Source organism: Neodiprion virginianus, chromosome 5 (genome assembly GCF_021901495.1).
Source record: "Neodiprion virginianus isolate iyNeoVirg1 chromosome 5, iyNeoVirg1.1, whole genome shotgun sequence".
NCBI classification, from domain to species: Eukaryota; Metazoa; Arthropoda; class Insecta; order Hymenoptera; family Diprionidae; genus Neodiprion; species Neodiprion virginianus.
In genome coordinates this window covers 5,391,880-5,417,377 of record NC_060881.1, presented here as the reverse complement: position 1 = coordinate 5,417,377, position 25,498 = coordinate 5,391,880, and the positions used below count along the sequence as shown (strand labels likewise).

Genomic DNA, 25,498 nt, shown 5'->3' with positions numbered 1-25,498 from the left:
TTGAGCGATCGATTAATCATTGTACAAATTATACAGACTTATAATTATTATACTGGCTACACGTACACACATTGCCCTGGTAATTGTTTTTATACGTGTTTATATACGTCAGGATATATGTATATAGTATACCATAATCTATTTCTATGCGTATAATTGTATATCATATTATTTGAGATTAAGATTATTTATAGTGTATCGTAAAGGTAGGTAAGATGTATATTATGTTTATATATATTGTATATAACTAGTAAGGTAATTGTTATTTGGACATAATCGCATTGCTTTGAACAGATGATTATTACTTACTACGAAGTATAATTCAAAATCTAAACTGCACGAATGTATAGCGAAACTGTAACGATTACATAGTCTAAAATCTATACACGTCCGTTACGAATTACATGTTGATTGTTAATCTAAAAGTTTAATATAATATCTACAAACGATGGTTTATTATTATATAGCCTTATAGCGTACATATTCTGCATGAGCGAAATCATGCATTATACATTACAATTATTGAGGTGGACGACGTGGTGATAAAATTTTGGAAAAAGTGGGGATAAAATTAGAAAATCGACTGAAGATGGATATCGAGATTGAAACAGTCAAAATCGATGTCGAAAAGAACGATATTGGGTAAATTTTGTAATTGAAGAATAGTGGGAATGAAAATGATAAACTTTGTATAAAATGAAAGTATAAAATTAAAAAATTAAATCGTACAAGTATCTAAATTATCAAAATTTTCTTCACTTCTCACCGCCCTCTCGCTTTATCGCATTAGCCAGAAAGCAAGCGAGAACCACGCCCGCGATCTGAAAAATTTACATGAGAAATGATTAAAATCATTTCGATCGATCGGCATCGATAGACCAAATCGCTCGTCGAACTCACCTCGATAAACGCTATTCCTATCCCTACGCCGATCAGGATCTTTGCTCCATTCTGCACCCTGGACTCCAGTTCCATGTAACAACCCCTCCGGTAGACCTTGCTCTGACTGTTCATGATGCACTGGGTACTCGGACCGGAGTCCAGGTTGCAGCAGGACTCGGGCAGAGTGCCGCTTGGCAGGACATTCGCACGTTCCCAATCCTCCGGCCCATCGATGCCGCAACATTGCAGCTGTAAACAAATCGTAAGAAAATGTAAAAAAAAGTCGAACAGGTCCGTTAACGGTCTCTTTTTATTCATTTCCTTCCAGCACTCGCTTCTTTCACTTTTTATCTAACGATAATTTACTCCGAAATGTCCTCAAGGATCACCGACCTTCTGCTGAACGTTGTTCCACGCCATCTTGTCAGCTTCCGTGTAGTTCGTCATGGTCGATCTGAGGGTCTCCTTCATGGCCATACTGAAGTCGTTACGGAATACAGCGGCCGCGATTCCAACCGCCAGTTCTATCGCGAATATGACAACCAAGGCGCCCGCGAACTGGAACAGAAATTCCCAACGATCAGCAACGGTCCCTTTATCAGGACCTCGTCACGACCCCGAAATTCGGGAACGTCGGCAAATCACTCACGGCTATCAGCAGGGTGTAATTCTCCTTTATGGCGCCGTAGCAGCCGAGGAACGCTATGAAAAAGACGATGGCTCCGGCGACTATGAGGACAACAGGCGGAGCGGTTATCCTTCCCTCCAAAAAGTGGCTGAACTCACCGACATCCGAGAGGACCAGGGCACCGGCGACTATGATGCCGATACCGGATACCTGCGACAGGAATCGGTGAAATACCTTTCTGAGGGCCGAAGAACGGCTTGCGGACTCACGGCGAATATCAGGTTGAAAAAGAACAGAATGTATTTTATCAAGCTCATCCCGCAGGACTCCATGGCTGCGTCTCGGTGTCCTTCAACAGTGCAGTATTCGACAAAGTTGACGAAGAGGATTCACATGTGGTTCGGATTTAAGGATCCCGATCTGCGCAGTGATGAACAGGATCCACTACTGCGGGTGAGATGTGTTCGAGGCAAAGGTTCCGCCAACAATGCTTCGACGCTCTGCAGCGAAGGATCGAGTAGAAATTTTCCAGGGTATAAGGTGGCGGAAAAAACCGTTCGACCCAAACCTCGGTTAACGGCTTGAAACGCGCTCGGTCCAATTGGTCCCCCGAAGCAAAGGCGCGCGCGATTCTCTACCCTGATTGGATACCTTGGTACTACGACGTTGTGTTCGACACAGTTGCCATGGACACCCCGTGCGGTCAGTAGCGTTTCGTCAGGGGGTGAAACTCGCGACTGACACGAAAGGCAATCCCCGGCAACGCGCGTTTTTTCTTCCACTGAAAATCAATCGATTCCTCGGGAAATCGCCAATTTACTGGACATGTAATAAGTCGTTTTACTATTAGTAACTAATAGCACTATTTAGTAACGTTACCAAACATTAGTGCGATAGATCTCGTAAATTTGAATACCATTATTCGATTTGTAATCTGCAGATTTGAGACCGCAATTTTGAATCACAATTTTTCTAATTCGCTAAACGAGTTTAGTAACTTTATGGTAAATTTATACTAAAATTGTGAAGTTACAGGAGTCGATAACAACGTTTCGATGATTGATTTCATTGACTTTTCGTGAGCGCAAACGTCATTTTAATAACTTGTCGGTAACTGTACCCGATGAAAACGCATTTTAGATCGAACAGAAAAATTGCCGCATTATTTCTTCCTACCCGGGTTCGAACCCTGTTCGCTCGAAATGTTCGGACAAATAGTCGTACGCCCTACCTACTACGCCAAATTACCTTATGGGAATTGGAGACTTCAGTTGATTCGTAACGCAATGGACAATCAACACGGGCGCGACAAGCTATACAGTCAATGATGGCTCATGAATAAGATATCTTGAAAATTCCTTCTCACAATACAATTTTGTACGAATTTACGAACCCAGTTACTAGCCAAATTCATGCGGTACGTTCAAAATTTTAGAATTCAATTTTAGGAAATTCGAAATCAGACTGCCTCAGAATTTTAAGTCCGCGTGAATAATTTTTGAATCTAGTTATTTGATATTCGAAATCATAGAGCAGATTTAATAGACATGTACACACAGTCATTTCTTTTGCCACAATATATTTTTAATTTTAATAGACTCTGATCGAATTTCTTTGCATTTTTAGTAGATTCCAAACGGCGTACAATAAATTTACAAATGTAACAAATTTACCACAGCAATTTTATTAATTCAAAATACAAATTTGCCTTCATTTTTTTTCTAAACGTGGAGACATTTATCGTTAGCTTTAGAGACTTATGTAAAGGCGATACCTGGAATAGAGCAGATTACATCGTGACCTCATCGAGTATGATTCATGTATGGTATTACTCGGAAGTAATCTCGCATGGTTAATTATAAAACACTAATCAAGAAGTAAAAACAAACAAAATTATTGCAAATGTATGATCAAAATGCTGAGTAGGACACTAAATTTTTACTTTTTCCATACTTTTGTGTAACAAATGTTTTTGTAAAACTTACGAACATTTTTAAGAGTAAGCCGAGCTGTCTTCGGACTGGGAAACGACTCTGGGAATTCATTTCTCTTGGCCGAAGTAGGACAATTGTTTAATACTCTCTCAAATGGATCAGATTAGCCAGAGATCGCGTGCCTCGAGCGAAACGGGATGGGTGCAGGAAAGACGCCCTAATATACAGCTGTCTTCCTGCTGGCTTTGGTCATTAGGAAAAAAGCCGGCTCCACCTACTAACTGCATGCGTATAAGACGTACACGCCCGTGTATGCAAACCGGTGACATTCCGTCTCACGAACAAGGAGAGAAAATGGATGGAAAATCGCTTTCGCACGTCGTAATTGGTGAAAGTAATTATCACACGCGATGCGTCATCGCTCGGGTTCAAAGGGTTGGTCAGATAATGGCCAAAATGCATCCTGGGAATCGAAACAAGGTGACAATAATTTCACCCTACCAAAGTTGTTGGTCAACGATTAAAGGTTCAATTTTTAAACCGTTCGTCGACCATTTGTTCATCCTATTAATCAGCTTTCCGTCGAAGGGATCGCATCTGGATGAAGGCAAAGGCGATAAGGGACGGATTCTATCCAAGGGCAGACGGAACTGCGTCGCTGAATCGAGCGAACGCTCAGTCTCGATACGCAGTAAGGAAGAATCCATAGTGCACCAGGCTTAAAGGAGACGTGGTCGAGTTTGATCAGGACCGAAAACGCCGTGTCCATGAACAGAAATTACTTCTTCCTTCCCGTTTCGACCGTTGAACGAGACTTTGGTGCGGCGGTCGATCATCTTGAAAGGAAAGAGAGTCAGTCATTCAGAGTGAATTACAAAAATGAAACTTGTACGAATTTTTACAAGCAGACTTGCAATCTAGTTACACTTACCTGCCTCGCGAAGACGATCGAGGTCAGAGTTCACCGCTCGACACTGACCATTTGCATATCTTTAGACTTGATCTTGCACGCGAAGGGAAATGAGCTAGGTCGTCAATTACGCCGGGAGTGCAAAAGTTAAAGGGAATTTATTATAAAAAATATAACATACCGCGAAATATTTTTCCGCTGAATATCAAGCAGTGGAATAATAATTATCAACGTTATCCTTCGTCTACTGTGAGTGTATTACAGAGATCCCGTTCTTTACCATCGTAAATAAAAAAAAAATAAATAAAAAATTGCCCAGGTCTTGGATCTCGTCCGATAAGAGAGAAGAAACGTTTTCCTCATTTAAACAGTTTCGAATTAGGGAATGTTAGTGTGCTCGGAATACCTTTCAACGGCAAACTCTTCGGTACCTCTCAATTTCCAACCAGCCGAGAATTTTAAATGTCACGTCGTAAAAGGCAACTGCAAACGGCTGTAAATCGATCGCTTGAAAGCCTGTCATATTTTCTCACTTTTGTGCACACACGTTAAACCTCTGTCCCTTAGATGGGTGTAAGGGTGAAGTTTCACAGACACACACACACACACACAGATATTCTCGGCTTAAAATCAAGTGGGTCAGGTCGTTCAACTTCTCTTCGATTTCTCATTTCGACAAACCAACACGCACAATTTTCGTTATGTATGTATACAAGGTATAACTGCGAGCTGGCTTCGCGTCGCGAATCGACTTTCCCCTTATCTCAGGTTCGGAGCACTCCTTTTTGTTCGAATGAAATCGACGTGCAATTTGATCGCTCGATTTCACCCCGAATCGTTACCACAATAATGCACCCTCTTCTACGAGAGAGACAAACTTCCGGTCGTTAATTCGTTCGGTGATCGCTGTCAAACGGAAGAAAAATTGCACCACGACAGATGGATCGATCTGCGATTTACCGGCGATTACGAGGCAAACGGAAATACAATTGACGAAACGTTGAGTAAGAATTAACGTAACCAGACGGTGGTTGCAAAGAAGTTTAAATATCCAGCTAAATTGAAATCGCCCGCTTAAATACTTTCAAGAATCCGGATACTTGCGAAATTAATTATCCCTTCAACGGACGAGGATCTCTTGCAATATAATCGTGAAAAATACTCCATAGATCTGATTATTATACTTCAGTGTGAACGAAGCAGACTTGGAGTTATATCGACACTAACCATTGTAACCACGGTGCTGTAGATAAGACTACAGAAATAGAGATAGAACAGAATAGAGAATAGAACCGAGTTATATTTAAGTTTCGACCTTACGGAACTTTATGCAATTTCGGGATAAGGTGCGTGAATAATTAGAGAACAAAACGCTTCGTTTCTTCACATGTATATAACATTATATTTGGTCCAAATAACTTTGTGGGCTATAATATTTATATTTTTTAAGCGAGGATTCTGAGACGAAAATCTATTTTTTTTTACAATTCTTATTACCACACTAGAGTAATCAACAGTATAACAAAGAAGGTATGTAATAAGTTAAGAACCACATTACATGTGGGATACATAACAATCTGTGACAGAGTCTTACAAACATTTCAAATACGTTTTGCAAAATTACAAAAAAAAAAAAAAACACTGGTCAGCAATAATACTATAATAGTAAACGTAATAATATTAAAGCTAAAAATGTAACAATGATAATACAGTGCACGTTTGCAGGATGAATACCTGCAATAAAAAATAATTAAAGTACGTACAGAGCTTTGGAGTATATTATATTTTTCCAAATTTACGGTTGCTGCGAAAAAATCAAACCGCCTCGTTTCTGCTCCGTATAATAACTAACAAAGGACGTAGGAATGAAATACACTTTCTTTTTCAAAGTTGGAATATCTCACATCGTAGATCAGGAATTTTCTGGTCCGAACGACAATCGATAGTCGTTTGTTTTCACTTTCCTATTTTTTTTTTTTTTTCTTTGACATCGTTTACGTTGCGATAAATCGCAGACGCTTATCGGACATGCGTTTTTCAACGTTGACATTTTTCCTAACACCATACATACAATACGAATACTTCGCGGCTATTTTCGCAGAATTTAATTTACAGGGATAAATATGTATCATAGTTTCACAGTCGGGACAAGAACACAGAGCAAAATAATTTGAGAGAAAAAAAAATTGTGTGAATTAATATTTTCTATGGAAAAAAATTACTACGGTTACTTTTTCCCTTTATAATCATCTCCTTCTGTTATCCTTCACATTTAATACGTGAATAATTTTGCAATATAAATAACGGTTTACCGATGCTAATCACGAACGTATAATAATAACAATACAACACGTAGATTCCTCGCGCAAAATGCGGTGGCTTTACTCGACTAGCACTTGTTTAAACAGTTCAAGAATATAAATAAGAGAATTCTTCTTCGAGTAAAATCCAAATACTCGTAGAAATTATACGTTTACATCGGAATTGAATTTCCCCTAAAACTTAATTACCATTCCACTAGCTGACAAAATCAACATGTAGCTGGACCATAAGAACGATGTTCCAGAATTTGGCATCCAGCTGTCTAACGGTGACCTGCGAACATGGTAAGAAAAAAAAAATGACCGATGAGTCTGCGTGCTGAAACTGGGTCACCAACCTTTTCGCCACGAGACAATAGAGCGGAGCCATAGCTATAATTAGGGGCACGTCTCGGCAAAAGGCTTGCGAGTACGAGTGAGTAGAGTAAAATTGTTTGTCTATCAGGGGAAAAAAAAGCCATTCATCGATAGATCGGGGTAAATTTGACGAGGGAAAAAAATCGTCCTCCTCAATTTTGGACCGAAAATTTATTGGGATGGGGATGAAAGTTACGAGTTTGGAAAGTTTCGGAAGCGTTTAATTAGGAATTATTTGATGGGGAAACTTGAAGCAAAGAAATGAAACTTTGAGGAAACGACAAACTTTTGAGTGATCAAAATCCGATGGCTCAAAGTTCCGAAATTCAAGACTTCGAAAATTCAAGTTACGATAGAGCAAAATTCGGAAAAATAAAGTTTGCGTTAGGTAAAATTTCGAAAGTTAAAATATACTCGAGTGGGTGTAAAAAATCAGTGAACCGAAAATCTGAATTACCAGGATTCCGAGCTTAAAAATATGGAAAATACAAAACAAAAAAAGATATCAAAGTGGTGAAATTTCATCGAGCCAGAAATTCTCAAAACCCAAAATCTTCGATCCTTCCGAATTTCGATGTTTCGGATTTTTTAATTTTCTAAACTTTGACTTGACGGAATTACGTCCTTTTGGAACTTCGTAATTTCGAAACTTTGATCGAAGGTTTTCGGACCATTCGAAACTTTGATCTATTGTCAAAATTTCATTTCTCTACTTCAAGTTTCGCTACGAAAAAACTTGGAATCTGGAGCTTTCGCAACTCGTCAAATTCGTAATTTAACTCTCCGCCCCAGTTTATTAAAAAAATTGTAAGCTCGACTATTTTCGTTCACCCCTTTACTACAGAGTAAGGTTTTCAACGATGAAAATATCGATCGAGCATGTGTAAGCAGACCTCCGTCGAGCTTTCACTCCCCTGAATATAAGGCGTACAAGGCGTTTGGTTAATTTGTGAAATTCACTGTAGGCGACCTCGACACGCCACCTTTGGCATTACGCGTTCTATAATGCCAAAGTTTATCGCGGTTCAACGCGTTCCGAGAATTTGTTAGTCGGCTAACTTGTCGAAAAATTCAACCGTAATTTGCAATGTTATATTTATTTATTTCTTTTTCTTTTACGTCTAATCCAGAATTTCAACATTTTTATCGTGTTTTGCGTATTCACTTTCGTTAAACGGCAAAGTTCTCCCAATTTGCAATGTTATCGATTTATTTATTTGTTTATTTCTGCCCTGCGGAATTTAAGCATTTTTATTGATTTCTATTCCTCTCCGTCCCGCATCAGCTGCCTACAGTTTATAATATTACGGTGAACCGGAATTTTTGCTTCGAGTAAACAATGCGTTATAACAATCAATCTGCTACTGGTTGAATACATATCTAGATACATATAACCTCGACGTACGCTACGTTGCATGCTTCGTGTTATTTTCGTTCGTATCGATCCGGGTAAAAACGTAGTCACCTCATCACTATTCACGTATTATTTTAACACAACAGTCTCGACAAAGTTTTCGAAAAAAATTGGCCGTGAATTTTGTCAGCTAAAAAAAAATTGCGCTCCGCTCGAGCCTCTGGACCTGATCAAACATGGCGAAAATCTAGTTAAAATAATTCATCGCGAGTCGATCACGTATTGAAAAATAAAGAGAATAAATATCTATAACCAGTTTGCGATGCGAATAGTCGCTTTCTCCTTATGGCGATGAGCAAAAGTCGTTTTGATACGTAACAACTGCAGGTCAATGAATTCAGATGGGAGAAAAAATTAATCGAAGGTTACGCATCTGCATCCGGTTTAAAATTAGAGAAACAAAATATTCAGTATAATAAGGATTATTATACCGACAGTGATGGAGGTCAAAATTCAAGTCTTAGAGTGTAATTTGAACGATATTTTTGAACATGACTGCTGATCGCAAGATCTTGGAAGAAGATCGGTTACGAGTATAAAAGTTTACAGGAACAAACAATGTTGATAATCGATTTTACACTTCGTTAGTCGAAAATTCGTACACGGTGTGCACAGATACGACATATAAATTGTGCATTGAGTAGATTTTATCCAATTTATTACAAGCATCGTGTATATGGATACAAATATAAGAGATTACTCGTCTCGATAAAAAAAAAGAACACCACAATAGGAATATAAAAAATGGTCGCTAACATTTTTTTTTAATCAAACAACAATTTCTGCTCCTTAATATCTGAGCCCAATACGATCGATACGTAAAACTAACTGTAAACGTGGTAGAAAATTTCATGTATATAAAAGAATCAAGATAATGTTGTGCAGATTCGTCTCCATGATCAGCTCAGTGAAATCTTTCGATTTCAATAACGCCTTGCAGTCTTGCGAAGTTGGCATCGGTTCGTGCAAGTTTTCTGTTCTCAGCTATTTCGCATACCTACATGATTCGCAAAATTTTTCAAACGTATTTGCCGTGCTCTCGGTTCGTTTAACCCTGATTCTCAAGACTGACGTCACAGAATGATATACATACGGAATAAATAGCAATAATGATAGTAATAACAAAACGGAATTCATAAAATGAAAAAAACTAAAACAAAAATAAACTCACTTCGAGCACGCGTTTGATCGATCGATAGATCGGATCGTGTCGTGCATGATATATAAGGTACTGAAATACATTCTCTCTTCCGGCAGAAGTAATTTACAATTCTGTTGTGTGAGCGACGCGTTTCATTTTCACTTGTTAATCAAAATTTAACAATACGATCCTGAATTCATAGCTGATTCACAAAATAAAGTGTAGTCCATACGTTAGAGGCAGCTGATCGTAAGTTTGCTTGTTTAATTTAATCCTGTAAATTCGTTTAATTCCTCTTGAAAACACATCATCCCAGAATCTGTCAATTTCCGGTCTTACCTACTTTTTCCATCCCATAATCGCGTCCAAATAAGAAACATTTCAGCGATGTCTGTAAGCGATCGATCTTCTCCAGGCGCTCTCCATCGGACAAATACGCGTTTACAATTGTTTCCCTAACATCTGGGTCACAGAATTGATCTATGTACAGAGAGGGTGGAATATACGAGTATATACACGTCGAACAATCGGGTGCGGACAAACCGCTTGACGAAGATTGAAGAAAGGCGTGCGGGCTCGGACGAAAAGGACACTCGGCGATAATTATGTACGTATACAGGTATACATGTGTGTATACATATATACGTAAATATATATATATATACAATATATGTGTATACGTATGTGTGTATAACTAAACAGATTAATCGTACGAAGTAACCTACAGGACGCCGATGACGCCGCAGGCTGCACGGTCTCCGGCGTTTCCGGTTTTCAAGGACAGAGAGTGGTTTCCTTTCCCCAGGTCGTCTTCACCCTCGTGAACGACGATACTGCGTCCAACGATGCTGTTTCTGCCGCTCAGCGATATCACGTTGTCCAATATTTCGACCGTGGCAACTCCGTTCGTCGATTCGATGTTTCCCAGGTCGCCGACGTGCCTCACGGCGTCACCAGGAGCGCCGTGATCGTGCTGGAATAAGAAGATCGAAGATAGATCAGACTCTGGCATCGAATACGTCGAAGAATCGATCAAGCTTTGATCCGACTCTAACTTGTCGTTAAATTCGACGACTCCTCACCTTGTCCGGGTTGAAGTGACCCAGAGCGGAAACGCATCCGTTGCTGAGGTCACCGGCCTGGTGAACGTGGAGACCGTGGAGACCATCGCGCAGGCCGAATATCGTTCCACTCATGTTGACAGGCAAGCCGGGCGACTCTTGTCTTAATACCAGGATCCCGGTGACGTTGGGTTTCTCCGCGTTATTGGGTGTTAAACGGACGACTGCGACGTGTTCCTGGTAATTTTGAAAGTACGGTAAGAAAAACATGCAGATCGGTTGTAAGCGGTAGAATTTATCCGAGCTTTGATCGGCGGGTCGTTATATTAATGCGATAAACTGGTTCGACCAGTCGCCTTTTCGAACAACACGCTACGAGGAATAAAAATCGACGCCTTCGAGCACTTTGGAAGTATACATCGTACCGGGACGATGTCTTGCGGGCATTATTATTCCATTATACCAGACGTATGCATGTACGTGATGCGTACGAGCGAGACACGTTAACCTTCGCTTCGTTCAAATCGTTAGTCATGTAACTCTGTCCGAAGTGAATGTTCGGCGTACGAAAAACGAGATGAAAAAAATTTGAAATTGAAAAATTTGAAATATTCAATTTTTGCCCGGTTTCTGACACGTAATTGTAATTTGTACTTACAGCCGCGACGGCGACTGCGCCGAAAACCAGAAGCGTCAGCATACCTTTGACCGACATGATCGTTGATCTGAAACAAATACCGAGAAGACGTTGAAGAGCGATCTGTTGATTATTTTTATTGTCGATCCTTCGGCGGCGACGCGTATCGTCGATACACTTGACAAAGTAGTTTACGTCGAGTGATTGAGATAAACTGGAGCGCAACTGTGACGCGTTTATAATTTGGTAAGTCATTGGATTCCGTCAATACGTGCAGCGAAAAGTTTTTTCGGATACCAAACCGTGCAGTTAATAACGAAATGATCGAGACCGACTTGACGAGGATTTTTCCAAACCGAAGGAAATACGGCTAATACGATATTTGAGGACAAGGGTTACCTGATTTGCTTCAAGCTGGTCAACGGAATCGTTTAAACGCAACGAAGTGTAGAAAGAATTCTAATACTTGAATTTGTGAATCAATCCGATGACTGGTTCGGACGACTCGAGTTATATAAGTCGATAAATACAAACGGTCAGACTTGGTCCAAGTATAATTTTATCTAAGGTCAGTGGTGCGGTGTGCAGCCTAATCGCAACTGCCGTCATTATACATGTTTACATCTTTTATATAAATCCACGAAAGCAAACTCAGCCGACAGCTTTCCGTAGCGATGACACAAGTGTCGGCGTTAAAATGGTTTGGGAAAAATTTTTTAGAAAATTTCAAGAAATCTAACGTTATCGCAAAGGTCACCGTTTTTCGTATTGTGAGCTTTCACGAAGATGGTTAAGATCCACTTTACAATCAATTTACGTACATCGCCATATCGTATTTATCGTGAAATGCACAGGAGCTGAATATGTTGGCGTTTTTTTGTATATTTCTTTGTTTTTTCTCATCTTCATCGCGATTTTTGCGCATCGGAAATACGTTCTTCGGACTGTTAACAAAACCCTGAAAGGTGTATAATATTCCCTGGTAAAAATGGAGCTATGATCGAATTATTCGAGGGTGCTTTTCGAGGAATTTACGTATAATTTAAATCGTTCGCGAAAACCGCATCAGATTCAATTGCGCAGAAAGTATGAAATGAGAACCATTCCTCGTCCGTTATTTATGGGATGTACAAACAGCGAACTGAATATGAAAATTTTTCACCGCTAGCGCAGGCTCTTTACCTCCCTCGATTACGGTCGTCGATTTTCGAACGAATCAAAAACGCGAATTTAAATCTCCAGAACGAAACTCGACGTTCTACGAAGTTCTACAACTACGAGGTCCAATTTCTCGGAGTGCTTTTAAGCAAGGAAATAAAGTCTCGTCCGATTTTCCAACACCGGTGTAATTGATCCTGATGAAAATCGACGACCGTCGTGAATGAAAATGGTTGTCGCGGCCGATGTGAAAGGCTTACAGACTTGAGTAATATTGCCAACTTTCATCAGTCGAAGTAACTCCTGACCCGAATGGAACGGACTTGTAACATATCCGGGGCCGGGAAAATCGATGCCTCGTAAAAGTCCGTCGTTTTCTTTGTCTTCGCGACGTCTTTGCGTTCTCATACCTTCGATAAAATAGCCATGGTCGTTTTTTCTGCGTACATTTTTTTTTTTTTTTTTTTTTATCGTCGAACTTATTCGCTTATTCTACACGAAACTTGAGATTCGTTGACGATCCTCGATTACTGTACGATATACTCACGGGTTATTGAACTTTTAACAAATTTCCAATTTTTTTTTTCGTTTTCCTACTCGCAGTTTGTGGTTTTACTTTGGTGAAAGTGGAGAACAACCTGCCGGCTGGACGAACGACACAGTTTCACTGACTGCGGGATGCTGGAGGCACTTCTGTCTATATACCGGCGCCTGTTGTTCACCGGCTCTGCTTTATCCCCTCTCATTAACTAACCCAGCCCCTCTTTGATGTGCCAGATTTCTCACCTGAAACCGGCTTCACTAAACTATTTTTCAATTATTTAGTACGAATCTTCGCGATTGGTTTGCGGACAAATCGCGTCTTCTTCGTCAAAAATGAGCATTTCAGAGAGAGAGAGAGAGAGGGAGAGAGTAACTGAAATTTTGCGCGATAATAATTTTGAGAATCTATCAGAAATCTACAACGATTATTAATGTACTAAAATTTCGCTTAGTCAAACTGCAGAGCAAAGCGTATTGCCTTTACCGAAAAAAGAATCATATATCAAAATATGGAAAAGTATTTGATGTAACTAATTTCTTAGTGTCACTAATAACTCCTGCATTTTTATCACTTCGTTTTTCTCGAACCTTTTTACCATCCGTATGTAACGTACGTTCCTAATCGTTCAACTAATCGTTCAACCTTTCCATAAAAGGAGCGATAAAGTTTTACAATACTTGTACCAGAAAGAAATGCAAAAAAGCTCGCTACAAGAAAAAAAAAAAAAAAAATTATCAAACGACTCGAAACTTTTCCATGAATATGATAGCGAAGAAAAAATTAAAATGTCGTCATATTTCATGGAAAACAAAAATCTGAACAGGTAAATAGAAGAAGTCTTCTTCGGCAGAGGTCAACCGAATCGAAAATATAATACGCATCAAGTGCCACGAATTAGTAAATATTTTTACGAACCGTCGTTAACTCGCCGAAGACATTTACCAAAACCAGTCTCTCGACCAGTTGCTGTATTATTATAATATTAGAGGTCAACGTAGTCGGGCGTAAAAGGCGTCGCAATTAAGGTTGAAAGTAAAAGTGAATTTTGCCCCTAGGTGCAGCGGCTGCGGCCAACAGTGTTTGCGACGTCGTCGAACGACTCTGACGTGAAACCGAGTCGTCGATAAATAGCTTCGGCTTTGCGGGTCGCTTCGCCAAGTCGTAGCAAAAGCTCCCAGCGTCGATTCCTACGTTTCAGGGCATTTACGTGGCTCGACACGTGACGGAACCGTTTTCTTGCAGAGCACACTCCGAGCTACGTGTCCAAACGTTCCTAATGCCTGGTACCAACACATTTTCCCTCACCCTCACAGCCCTGAATAGGAATAGTATAAATCAATAACATCGGACTTTGTCGTCGTACGCGAACCTGCGACGTGTCGTTCTGGGCCAAGGCATTTCTTCATATGTTATTCAAAATCCATGACAGAGATCAGCTGTTAGATTTTTAAACTTTAAACAAGAAAAATCACAATGCGCAAAATCTTGCACCAGATATAAACTTTCGGATTACGACTCGCATTTGTTGGGCTGAACGTACAGCACTTTGTTAATTACAATTCGTTGATATTCGATCGGTATACAACGCATGCATGTCTCCGGCCTTTGGATAAGTGTATTAAACGTTATTATTCCGTGACATCGTGGGTCCCCACCTACTTTCTGACCAACTATAATACACCTCGCATGGTCAATCAAGTTCAATTGTTCAACGCCGTCAAATGTCGGGCGTATAAAAGTTACAGATTACTCGTTATTCACATATTTCTTAAGTATATTTTGAACAATCGATACGATCTTGTCGCTATACAAAGTTAGGATCTTTTAATCAGGATGCAAATATACGCAATGAATTGGCAAGAGAAAGGAATGAAAATGGCAAACGTATGTTTGAACTGTCTAAAATCTCGTCAGACGAGACGAAGAAATTTCACTACATCGTTGATGTGCAACAACGTTTAAAATCCGCACCAACCATAAATTACACTCATCGAATTTATTCTTCCATCGCATGCAAGCGTTAAACATTAATAATTTACCCACGTCGCTTTGATTATTCAACAGTTACGCCTGTTTGTAATAAAATTCAGCACAACGCGATAGGAAAAACGAATTACACCACATACTTCGTTGATAAGTATTACATTAAAGGCTGTAACTTTCGAGATAACGGCCTGAGTACAGTCTAAAATCAAGCATGCAAATTGAACGGTGAACATTCATCGGTGTCAAGTGCATGCCGCGAGATCCTGATCACAGAAAATCAGGACATGGTGCAGCCGAAGCAACGTCGTTCCGTGATCGCGTGAAAATGATCCAAGTCTGCATCAGGGACTCACTTAAAACCGATGATCCTGATACCAGTTGTAAATCGGATGCGATGATAAGGAGACACAGCCGTTGCACGAGAATCGCGTAATTGACTGCGGCAAGTAAGTAAGTAAGTAAGTAAATGAGTAAGTAAGTCAGTTTATCGCGCTAAGACACCGGACACTACTGAATGTGTCGAATCGGATCACCCAGTAACATTCTCCACTTCATCCACTGACGTGACAGTTCCCGACGCCCCACCTTTGCCTCGACTTCGCGGACCGTAACGTATGATTGTTCGTTTCGCGAAGCCCGCTGCTTGTGTTAAAACTACTTCTCCGCATCACCGATCCAGCAAACGAGCAATTTTACGCAAACGGAGACCCTGCGGCTGATTTTATAATTATCGCCTTATCAATTCGCACTCAACGACATCGCTGTACAGCCACGAGTTCACACGAGATCTCGGAGATAACTTGACGCCGATTTTTTCAACAAGGGTCTTCGGGAGATGGTGAAGTATCACTTGGAAATGGATACTGAAGGTCCGGTCTGGAACAGCTGCTTCGCAGAATTTCCGGTTTTTGAATTTAGGAATCACTGAAAAATATGCAGCATCGCGTACATTGTGTATATATATATGCGTGTGTGTGTGTGTGTGTGCAACGTGCATTCTGAATACTCGAAGCCGAGGTATGAAAAAATGATGAGGAATTACGCTGTGAGTCCGAAGCAGTGGCCTAGATATGAGAGCTTCACGTGTGTACGTTAATACTCGTACTCTGTATACGTGTTCGTATACCCTGTGACTGTATAAAACAGTCGAGACATACACACACACACACACACACAGTGACACGCGCATGCATTACGTGAATGCGAATAGGTACCGTGTAGTTGACTCAACCTTGGCAACGTATTTTATTTTTCTTTCTCTATTTTTTTTTTTTTTTTTTTTCTCCGTATGGTTAAATATCGACGTAAACCTCCGACGTGCATGGTATTTCATTACCCGATATATTGTCGTTTAGGAACGACCTGAGAAAGTCGTACCAATTGGAGCCAATTGACCGCTCTTATATTTTTATTTCGTACGAATTTCAGGCAGGATACAGACCACGGAAATCTAAAACAGGCGATGTGCAGTTGCTTGTATTTTTTACGAACCTTGAGGCGTGTCTAAACTAGCGATGATTAATTATTCGCACAACGAGCGATTGGATTTGTAAATTTTTTTTAATGTTAATTCAAAAACCGTACGTGAGGTTGGCTGAACTTGATCAAGGTACACCTGGCCCTTGATCTGCTTACTCGTGTGATCAAGGTAGTCAAGAATGCGACGAAGGTCAGGGGGTATCCACTGTATGCGATTCAACGTTATACGGTATTACACAAAAGTAACAACAAATGATGCAGTCTGTGTAAAATCAAGTCAAGTTATACCTGCTTAAAATTAATCGCTTCCAATTTTTGGAAAATCTTCCAACGGTACTTCGGACCGAATGAAAAATAACCAATTCAACCAAGATCCAACTTGGACATTCGATTAGTCTTCAATGGAATTGATAGAGACGATATACTAGTTTGGCTGGCTTGAAATTCTGCTTACGTCGACATGCGATGATCGAGGAAGTAAATAAAAACACAAGTATTATCATAGCGGGTAACCGTCACAGACTTCTTATATTCTTCATTCATATTTGGACCATGGTAATACACTTTAGACAGTATTACTCCGTACAACGCGACGTCTGTTACGTGTACAGTCTACGCTACACTGTATCAAAAAAAAATCTTTCCTAATATTGACATTTAGAAATGTGACATCGGGATTTTCTATTTCCCACTTGAATAACGTGGGACTAACTTTTTTTGAACTTTAAACCAAAGTTTCTTTGTTGATCTTTGACCTTGAATAACTTTTGTAAAGAGTAGATTTGTCATAAAATGATGAATCGGTATAATCTTATCGGTACACTGACGCGTTGACGAGTTATAAAATTTCAAAGTTAAAAAAAAACAAAAAAAATTTCCCACATTATTCGAACGGGAAATAGAAAATCGCAGTGATACATCTCGGAACGTTGATATTACGAAGTAAAACTTGGAGAGCATTATTTTCTCATCATTTGTAGCAATATTTTCGACTTGAATTTGGAAACAAAAATGAACAGTCGATCTTTTCGGTAAAGTCTACGGTGCACGCAGAATTACACAAAATTCCTGAGTGATGTAAACTATTATGGCTATTTGCGAAGGAACACGTGGCTTGCAAATTCCATCAAACATCACACGCTCCGCTCTGTACACGAACGAGCATGTCGAGTCGGCAAAACGAGAAAAATAATCTCGACGTATTCCGACGTAGTTTCAGAGGTAAAACAGGCAAGAAAAATCGCATCATCATTGACCCCAGAATCCTAGAGGTCTTCGCGATTAACCTTGGCGCCGAGTTCGCTGTCAGCCAGCATCGTAATATCCTTGTGCGGCTCATCATAATGACGAACGGAATGCGCGAGTCTGTTAAATCAGAGGATTTTCACCCATCAGGCAACGACAGAGACCAACGGAAAACCTCGCGATTTCTTAATCGTTTGGGAAACGGAACCGTGCATGCGGAACGGCTCCTGCATCGTTTGGAGCCAACGTCCTGCCAACAAGCGCAACAATATTCGCGTACGCAATAGCGTTGCACATTTTGGAATTTCATTAGCAGTCGTCAATGTAATTCCTGGCTATTATTCACGGCTGGATTACCGGTTAATTACCATTGACGGTTAGCAGCTGCACGTCCAGCCGGAAGGTCGCCGACGTATCTCCTCCACTTACTCAAAAACACCGATCGTCGATGCTTACGACCTCAAATGAAGATTAAGAGAATAAGAAATACCGGAAACGTTTTTACTTCTGTGGTTTCTCGAGAAACAGGCGATTCGAGTAGTCGCAAAAAATGGTCGGGGACCAGTTCGCAAAAAGTTTTCCAACCTGCTGTGCAGCGGTTTGCTGGAACCTTTCAACCGTCAAAGTAAAGGTTGAAGCCACAGTCCAGGACGCGATAGCCCGAGATAAAGCAGCTTGCAAAACGCTTTGCGGAAATCACAAGCAATCTCAAAGCTGCCAACGGGTTGATATGAAACTCATCATCCCAGGATCTGAGGTACCGAAAACTTGCGAGTCTCCGCAGCCGGTAGGAAGGTGTATAAAGGTGGTAGGAAAACGAGGAAGAAGAACAAACAAGACTGAGAGAAGGATCGGGAAGGAAAACAACCTGGAGCAAAAAAAAAAAAGCTGCGACATCACCGCGTGCACAAATTTGCCAACCACATTATTAGACGCACTCGACTGACTGACGACTGACTGCCTTCTCGACTGGTTGCTTAGTAGTTGCTCATCGTTCACCAAGGTCTTCGAGATCCTCCAAGTATTTAAACGTACCGCGCCTTTTCGCAGGGACACACAAAGAGCTCCGTCTTCGGAGATGAAAGTTTATTAGCAGTCCGCAACTTGCGATATAATCGGCTTGCGTTATTCTTCGATATTTCGAATCTGTTACCAAACAACAAGTCCGCCATGTCGTTCGCCAAGGTGTTCGTCGTCGGGTTCGTCTTCAGCCTCCTCAGCATCGCCTCCGGGGAGATTTACGACAGGACTCTTTTCATCAGGAGTCTTCCCGGATTTCCTGGCTACAGGAGCGACCTTTACGAGGTCTACATGGAGCCCTATCTTTTCGTACGTATTGCTCTTGCGTCATACCGGAACATGAAAATTTTTCCTTCGACTATCCCACGTTCACGTCTCGATAAAAGTGTCAACGGTTGCGATTCTTGCAATTTTCTGGACCCTTTTGCCGTTTCCCAATTATCACGCAGTGGATATAAATAGTGGCGAACAGTGCGTGAGTTGTTTACGAACCGTTACGCAACGGACAATGGGCCTTGGTTTAAGGCATCGATTATTCATTTGGATGCGAGATTCTCGCGTGAGGAAGAAAGACGGATAGGCGATGTATGCGCGAAACGCGATAAAGTAATTTCGTCTTTTCCAGTTTCATTGTATAAGACACTCGTGTGTATAGTCGTTGCTTGTATCATTGTAGTATATTATTTCACTCGAACTTGAAACGGTAAACAAAAATAAAAAACGTACTGTTACGGTATTGGCAAAATTTTGGTTACAACGCTTGAAACATCTCGATCACAGATGCATCGCAACAGAGGTATTAAAAGCTGATAAAAATATGTTGGTGCGTCGTCAGAAATACTTGGAAGAATTGTTTGAGCGTGGAGTTAATTAAAACTGAAGCTCAATTCTATCGACGAGAAGTTTTCCCAATTATTGCACGAACAAAATCACCTTAAATGCGCAACTTTTTACTTCAACAATCATATTTCGTAGAAACTCTGAGCAATAAGAGTTGCGTGTAATCAGGCGTAGTGAATGTGCGCATATATTATTTCAAGTTAATCGCATTTTAAATGATCAAATCAAAGTGTAAACGATCTCTGGGACCATGACCAAGTATTTCGTAGGCATGCGCATGGTTCCGTCAATCACAAGCTGATAATTCTATTGTGCGGACAAAGATTAGAGATATTAATGTTCCTGTTGAACGTACATACATCAGCTAGGTTGGCCGAGCGGTCTAAGGCGCCAGACTTAAGTTCTGGTTCCCGTCTGGGAGCGTGGGTTCGAACCCCACACTTAGCAAATACCTTTTTGCTTCTCTTATCTTTTTTTCACAAAAAACATCGATTCGGAAAAATTAGAGAGTGGATAAAATAGCTGGGGTTCTACAGATTTTTGTTGAAAAATGTTGCAGTCAATGGGACTGAAAGCGATCGTCCAAGTCAGGGCCCTCGGGGATGATGGTTCTCCTGTCGATGGACCCCGTGGAGAACTGACTCTTCAACAATACTTTGAAGGACTCAGGATAAACGGGACAATAGAAGGACTAAGCCCGGGACTCCACGGATTCCACGTTCACGAAAAGGGCGATTTGAGACAGGGGTGCAAGTCTGCAGCCGGTCACTACAATCCTTACACGGTATAAATAAACGCGCTATGAAACATACTTTTTGCCAATGTATAATGATGAGATAAAGGAAATATTCGGATTTGGTCAGGCCGTAATTACTTTTGATAGATCGGAATTTTTGGACTGGGATAAAATCGTGTCGCCCAAAAATTTGGAAATTATTTTTAATAAGATTTGCTTCAATTTTGAAAAAAAAATTATTTTCACGAAGGTTTGACATTATTTTTTTGAAGAGTAACAGTGATCCGAAAAATTAAATTTAAATCTGAATATTACAAATACAAATTACGACGTGAGACGCTAATTTCCCGTTTTTCGTTTGTGTCGAAATTCGGTATCTATTTCCGTAATCAACAAATTTACACAGTCAATTAATTCCAGATGCGTCACGGAGCCCCAAATGATCTACTTCGGCATGTGGGTGACTTGGGAAATATCGAGGCGGGTGAAGATGGAATCGCGAAAGTGGATAAAATGGACCATTATCTGACATTGACCGGAGTTCGCGGTGCGATAGGCCGAACCCTTGTTGTCCATGAAAAAGCTGACGATTTTGGACGGGGTCAAAGTGACGATAGTTTAACAACAGGCGCTGCTGGGAATCGTGTCGCCTGCGGAATAGTTGGATTCCTGTAAATAATCAGTCCTACAAAAGTGTGTGAAACACAATTTATAAACATATTATGCTGCGTTACAGGCACAATTTACCATTTTGCCTGGCACTCGCAATCAGTTTTCTCACCAATAAACATCCGTTGAACTAACCGCTTTCACGTTGTACATAAGTTTTAATCGAATTTGCCATTTTCCGTCTTCGTTGATCTTATTTACGAAAATATACCAAGTTTTACACAGTGATTAAATTCTAAGGCTGAAAATGTGTTGTAAGATGAGAAAAATCGATGCGGTAGTTCGCCTTACTGTCTGCAACTCGCACTACGGATACATCCTAGTTTATTGGCAATCCGCAAGATGGCGCCACCAGCATCTCAATAATTATAATAATGAGCCGAGCGTGATTCCGTTCAAATTTAAACTTGAGTAGCGATACGAACGACAAGATTTAAAAATCTACTTCAAATATTCTGACTGTGGATATACGGACGATTTATTTCTTCGCAACGTTCAAGTGAAAACGATATTAGTCAGAAGTATAATTAGTTCCGTACAAACGACGAATCACGATACAGCGATCCGTGTGTTATAATAATACATTATGTGATCCATGATATTCAACACATTGTATCTCCGCGAAAAAATATTTCTGGCATTTAAAAAAACCTCCGGATTCATCGTCAATGTGCAGACAGTTTCGGTCGCTGACGAAGAACCGAAATAGTAGTTGAATCTAGGCGGGCATCGCTCTTTTTCAAGTATTATCCGTCGATTTCGATTGTACTTCGGAATCAAAGGACAGTCGATGGTCGCCATGGGATTTTTCCGACGGTTTTTTCTCCTCCATTTCCTCCAGAGCGAGTCGTACCTTCGCTACTATTTCGGGTGGCGATTGACGTCTGAAACCCGGTGTGTCCGGTCTGTGCTGCAAGTCATCCTGCCTCGGTACAATCGATGCGCCGAATGTATGCGGCTGGAAATGTACTGTAAAAAAACAAAAAAACAACCATTCGAAAGAATATATTGAACAGTTTTAAATAAACTACTCAATATTGACACCGAGCTGCTAAAAGCAAAAAATTGTCGGTGCGAATTTCTTCAAACACGTATCTTCGAAATGTCTGTATAAAATTCTGCGTAAATTGAGACAGTGCAAAGTTATAATCGAGAGAATGTTCAATTGGAAACAATGAAAATTTATTTATTTATATAAAGTTGGTAATTTCAGTAGAATTTTATTTCAATAAAATAGGTGACGCTTGAATGAATTTAAGATTAAAAAAGGAAATCAAACATTTTTTGGGAATGTGTAGTCCAGTATTTAGATAAATTTATTTGCAGCTATTGTAATATATTTCGCGTTCATGTTGCGAAAGCTGTGTACAAATACTCAGCTTAACTTGTTATTACGAACGTGCGGTAATCTGAACGCTACTTTGGCACGCTTGAATCAGGTATTGAAGAATACTTTGGATTTTCGCGCATGCGCAAATCGTGGTAAAATCGTAAATCGGCGTTCCGAGTTTCCCGATCGCTTTGTGCTTATCGGACCGTTCTCGGAGCAACATCACGGACACCGAACTCGGTCCATTTTACGAAGTAAACAGTGCAGCGAATCAAAAGCGTGTCAAAGTGCGTATTTGTGGTTGTTGATTAATTTAGTTATTTTTTTACTCGGATTTGATTGTGGAAGTGCTGGAGTAAAACCGCATCTGCTTATTAAAATTTGTGTGGCTTTAAAGTGGTGTTCATATCTGTAGCGTCCTGGAAATCAACAATTATTGCAGTTTTCCCAGAGCAATGAAGAATAAGCAGGTTTAGAAATCTAGAGTGATTTAAGCAAGAGATGAAAAAGGTAAGAATTTGACAGATAATCGAGTAAAAGTGTAGAATTATTTCAGTTAAAGTACTTTAAGGAAGATTATTAAAAACAACATCGGAGAAGTAGAGAAGCGAGGATTAAATTAAATTTTCAAAAATAAATACATGACGAAAATTTGCTATCATAACTATTTAAATATGTTTGAAAAACTTCTCCTTAGAATAGAATTTGCGATTCAGATTTTCAGTTCTCTTCACGTACATGAGAATGAAAGTAAAACGTTACCAGGTACGTCGTGCGGATCGTACTCGGGAATATCTTCCAAATCGTCAACGCCAAAGTTACGCCTACCACATCTGAATATGAACTGAAGACAATCAACTATTAGTTTCTTTGATGATCTCCACATAATAGTACACTATACATTTTGATGATGGTTATTTTATGTGGAATTTTATTGTCATGTCAATCACATCGTAGGATGAATTTTGATTGATTCAATTGCTGATAAAAATTCTTTTTAAATTTTGGCTAAGCTGATCCTAATTAATCGATTTTTGCCGATTATCGCGGATGTGTTTGACAGGTTAGATGTGACGTTCAAATTCGTACACAAATTCAGTGACAGAATATTGCGTACGATCAAAAGATCCGAAATAAAACACTTTTAATTTTGAATTCCGCGCCGTCCAAGATGTGCCGCCACCTCTCGGTGGTTTTTCAAATTTCTCGTCCCGCGCTTTTTACGGTTTGTGCTGCGTGGTAAACAAACGACTACCGAACACCAGACATGGCTGGAACCGACGAAAACGGCGAGCCGATGGACGTTGAGGTCGTGCCGTCAACCAGCGGCATAAATCAGAAGAGTAAGTCAAGTTACAGAGCCGCGCATTTGCCATGGTAAGTCATCAGTAAAGTTACAAAACAACTTTAAGTAAAGTTAGGTTAGGTTAGGTTAGGTTAGGTTGGTTTTCAGCCGTCCTAAGAAGCCGTCCTGTCGACGTTTCTTTTCACCACGTCTCTGACAGCATGTGATTTTTTAACTCAAAATAACTGGTCGAATGACTGATCATTTTCATCACTTTTATTCCCAGGGTGGAAAAGTATCGTCCCCAAGTGTTTTCAGACATAGTGGGCAACGAGGACACTGTTGCACGGTTGTCTGTTTTTGCCCAGAACGGTAATGCGCCGAATATAATCATCGCCGGGCCGCCTGGAGTGGGAAAGACGACGACCATCCTCTGTTTAGCTCGGGTTCTTCTTGGACCAGCTTTCAAGGATGCTGTTCTTGAGCTCAACGCGTCTAACGACAGAGGAATCGACGTCGTGCGAAACAAGATCAAGATGTTTGCCCAACAAAAGGTACCCTGCGGAAAGACCGACTGTTCGTTAATGTACCGTTAACTTTACAACCGGAAATGCTAGGTATTCTTTAATCGCCGGCATAGGTCACCCTTCCTCAAGGCAGGCACAAGATAATCATACTCGACGAAGCGGACAGCATGACCGACGGTGCTCAACAAGCCCTACGCCGAACCATGGAGATCTACAGCAACACCACCAGATTCGCGCTCGCTTGTAACAACAGCGAGAAAATCATCGAACCCATACAGTCGCGATGCGCTATGTTGCGGTATGGAAAACTGTCCGATGCCCAAGTCTTAGCCAAAATCATTCAAGTCTGCGAAAAGGAGAATGTGAGGAGAAACGTCCAGGGTTCTTGAACTTTTTCCACTTATCTAACTATTTCATAGATGGGTTGTGATGTGTCTTCTTCCTTCAAGGCGTCTTATACCGACGATGGATTGGAAGCAATTGTGTTCACTGCCCAAGGAGACATGAGACAAGCATTGAACAATTTGCAGTCGACTCACAATGGATTCGGACATGTGAACGGAGAAAACGTGTTCAAGGTTTGCGACGAACCGCATCCCCTTCACGTTAAAGAAATGCTTGAATTATGCTCAAAGGGAAACATTGATAAATCGTTTGGGGTGAGTTTTCATTATAGATTCAGATGTTTCTCATAATTTTTCATTTCTGGTGACTATGAAAATGTTTCGATCGCAGATAATGTCGCATTTATGGAGGATGGGATACTCTGCCGAGGATATTATTGGAAACATATTCAGAGTCTGCAAAAATCTCGATATAGATGAGAAAATGAAGCTTGATTTCATCAAGGTTGGTTTCGTCGACATTTCACATTTTCATTTATATTGACTCACGTGATTTTATTTCTTTCAGGAAATCGGTTTGACGCATTTAGGCATCGTTAATGGAATGAACAGTCTACTTCAAATGCAGAGTCTTTTGGCCCGTCTGTGCCGAATAGCTCTTAAAAAGTAACACGAAGATGAAACATACCCTGAGTTAATATACACTAGCTATAATAACGTTCAACCATGAATCAATAAAATAATTTATATATTTTTAATCAATCTCAATTTAATTATGGTCGTATCTTAACCGTGCTAAGAATAATTTTTCTTGCGGGTAAATATTTGTACAGAAAAGAATAACCAGTTTCGCTGTTTTTTTTTTTTTTTTTTTTACTTTCTACAACTCGTATAAACGAAATCACAAAATGATCAAAGTAAGAATACGTAAATATTGGATGCGGTACATTGAAAACATTTTCACACCGATTCATCCGAAAATTTTTTCAAGTCTAATATCGATTCGTTAAACTCACGTCTCAATTTGTGTAAGCGTTAAACGCAGCAGCT

At 40.3% G+C, this 25,498-nt stretch overlaps 4 protein-coding genes and 1 non-coding gene across 16 annotated transcripts; 3 read left to right on the top strand and 2 right to left on the bottom strand.

Moving 5' to 3' along the window:
- Window positions 1–16: 16 nt before the first annotated feature.
- On the bottom strand, window positions 17–2,016 carry LOC124305005 (CD63 antigen-like). Its single transcript, XM_046763910.1, has 5 exons — window positions 1,780–2,016; window positions 1,532–1,720; window positions 1,276–1,440; window positions 901–1,131; window positions 17–821 (listed from the first exon to the last, which is right to left on the bottom strand). The coding sequence occupies exons 1-5, from the start codon at window positions 1,840–1,842 to the stop codon at window positions 756–758; spliced, it is 714 nt and encodes a 237-aa protein (XP_046619866.1). The 5' UTR covers window positions 1,843–2,016; the 3' UTR covers window positions 17–755.
- Window positions 2,017–5,160: 3,144 nt separating this feature from the next.
- LOC124305002 (replication factor C subunit 2) lies at window positions 5,161–25,206 on the top strand. Of its 4 annotated transcripts, none has more exons than XM_046763903.1 (7): window positions 5,161–5,176; window positions 23,558–23,669; window positions 23,864–24,131; window positions 24,218–24,466; window positions 24,554–24,763; window positions 24,840–24,953; window positions 25,017–25,206. In XM_046763903.1, the coding sequence occupies exons 2-7, from the start codon at window positions 23,560–23,562 to the stop codon at window positions 25,116–25,118; spliced, it is 1,053 nt and encodes a 350-aa protein (XP_046619859.1). In that variant the 5' UTR covers window positions 5,161–5,176; window positions 23,558–23,559; the 3' UTR covers window positions 25,119–25,206. The 4 variants fall into 4 exon arrangements, with proteins under 4 accessions (XP_046619859.1, XP_046619858.1, XP_046619856.1 ...); XM_046763902.1 differs by lacking the exon at window positions 5,161–5,176 and adding an exon at window positions 21,221–22,802 and having other exon boundaries at window positions 23,464–23,669; XM_046763900.1 differs by lacking the exon at window positions 5,161–5,176 and adding an exon at window positions 21,221–22,802 and having other exon boundaries at window positions 23,356–23,669.
- On the bottom strand, window positions 5,729–15,496 carry LOC124305006 (superoxide dismutase [Cu-Zn]-like). Of its 6 annotated transcripts, none has more exons than XM_046763912.1 (5): window positions 15,327–15,496; window positions 11,307–11,373; window positions 10,670–10,885; window positions 10,313–10,560; window positions 5,729–6,949 (listed from the first exon to the last, which is right to left on the bottom strand). In XM_046763912.1, the coding sequence occupies exons 2-5, from the start codon at window positions 11,361–11,363 to the stop codon at window positions 6,850–6,852; spliced, it is 621 nt and encodes a 206-aa protein (XP_046619868.1). In that variant the 5' UTR covers window positions 11,364–11,373; window positions 15,327–15,496; the 3' UTR covers window positions 5,729–6,849. The 6 variants fall into 6 exon arrangements, with proteins under 6 accessions (XP_046619868.1, XP_046619871.1, XP_046619867.1 ...); XM_046763915.1 differs by lacking the exon at window positions 15,327–15,496 and adding an exon at window positions 13,082–13,201; XM_046763911.1 differs by lacking the exon at window positions 15,327–15,496 and adding an exon at window positions 12,991–13,149.
- On the top strand, window positions 15,794–21,096 carry LOC124305003 (superoxide dismutase [Cu-Zn]-like). Of its 4 annotated transcripts, none has more exons than XM_046763907.1 (4): window positions 15,794–15,877; window positions 18,748–19,026; window positions 20,117–20,341; window positions 20,714–21,096. In XM_046763907.1, the coding sequence occupies exons 1-4, from the start codon at window positions 15,809–15,811 to the stop codon at window positions 20,966–20,968; spliced, it is 828 nt and encodes a 275-aa protein (XP_046619863.1). In that variant the 5' UTR covers window positions 15,794–15,808; the 3' UTR covers window positions 20,969–21,096. The 4 variants fall into 4 exon arrangements, with proteins under 4 accessions (XP_046619863.1, XP_046619864.1, XP_046619862.1 ...); XM_046763908.1 differs by lacking the exon at window positions 15,794–15,877 and adding an exon at window positions 16,903–16,929; XM_046763906.1 differs by lacking the exon at window positions 15,794–15,877 and adding an exon at window positions 16,903–17,007.
- Window positions 19,921–20,004, top strand: Trnal-uaa (transfer RNA leucine (anticodon UAA)). The gene has a single exon. It is a non-coding gene; the product is annotated as a tRNA-Leu (tRNA).
- Window positions 25,207–25,498: the final 292 nt, after the last annotated feature.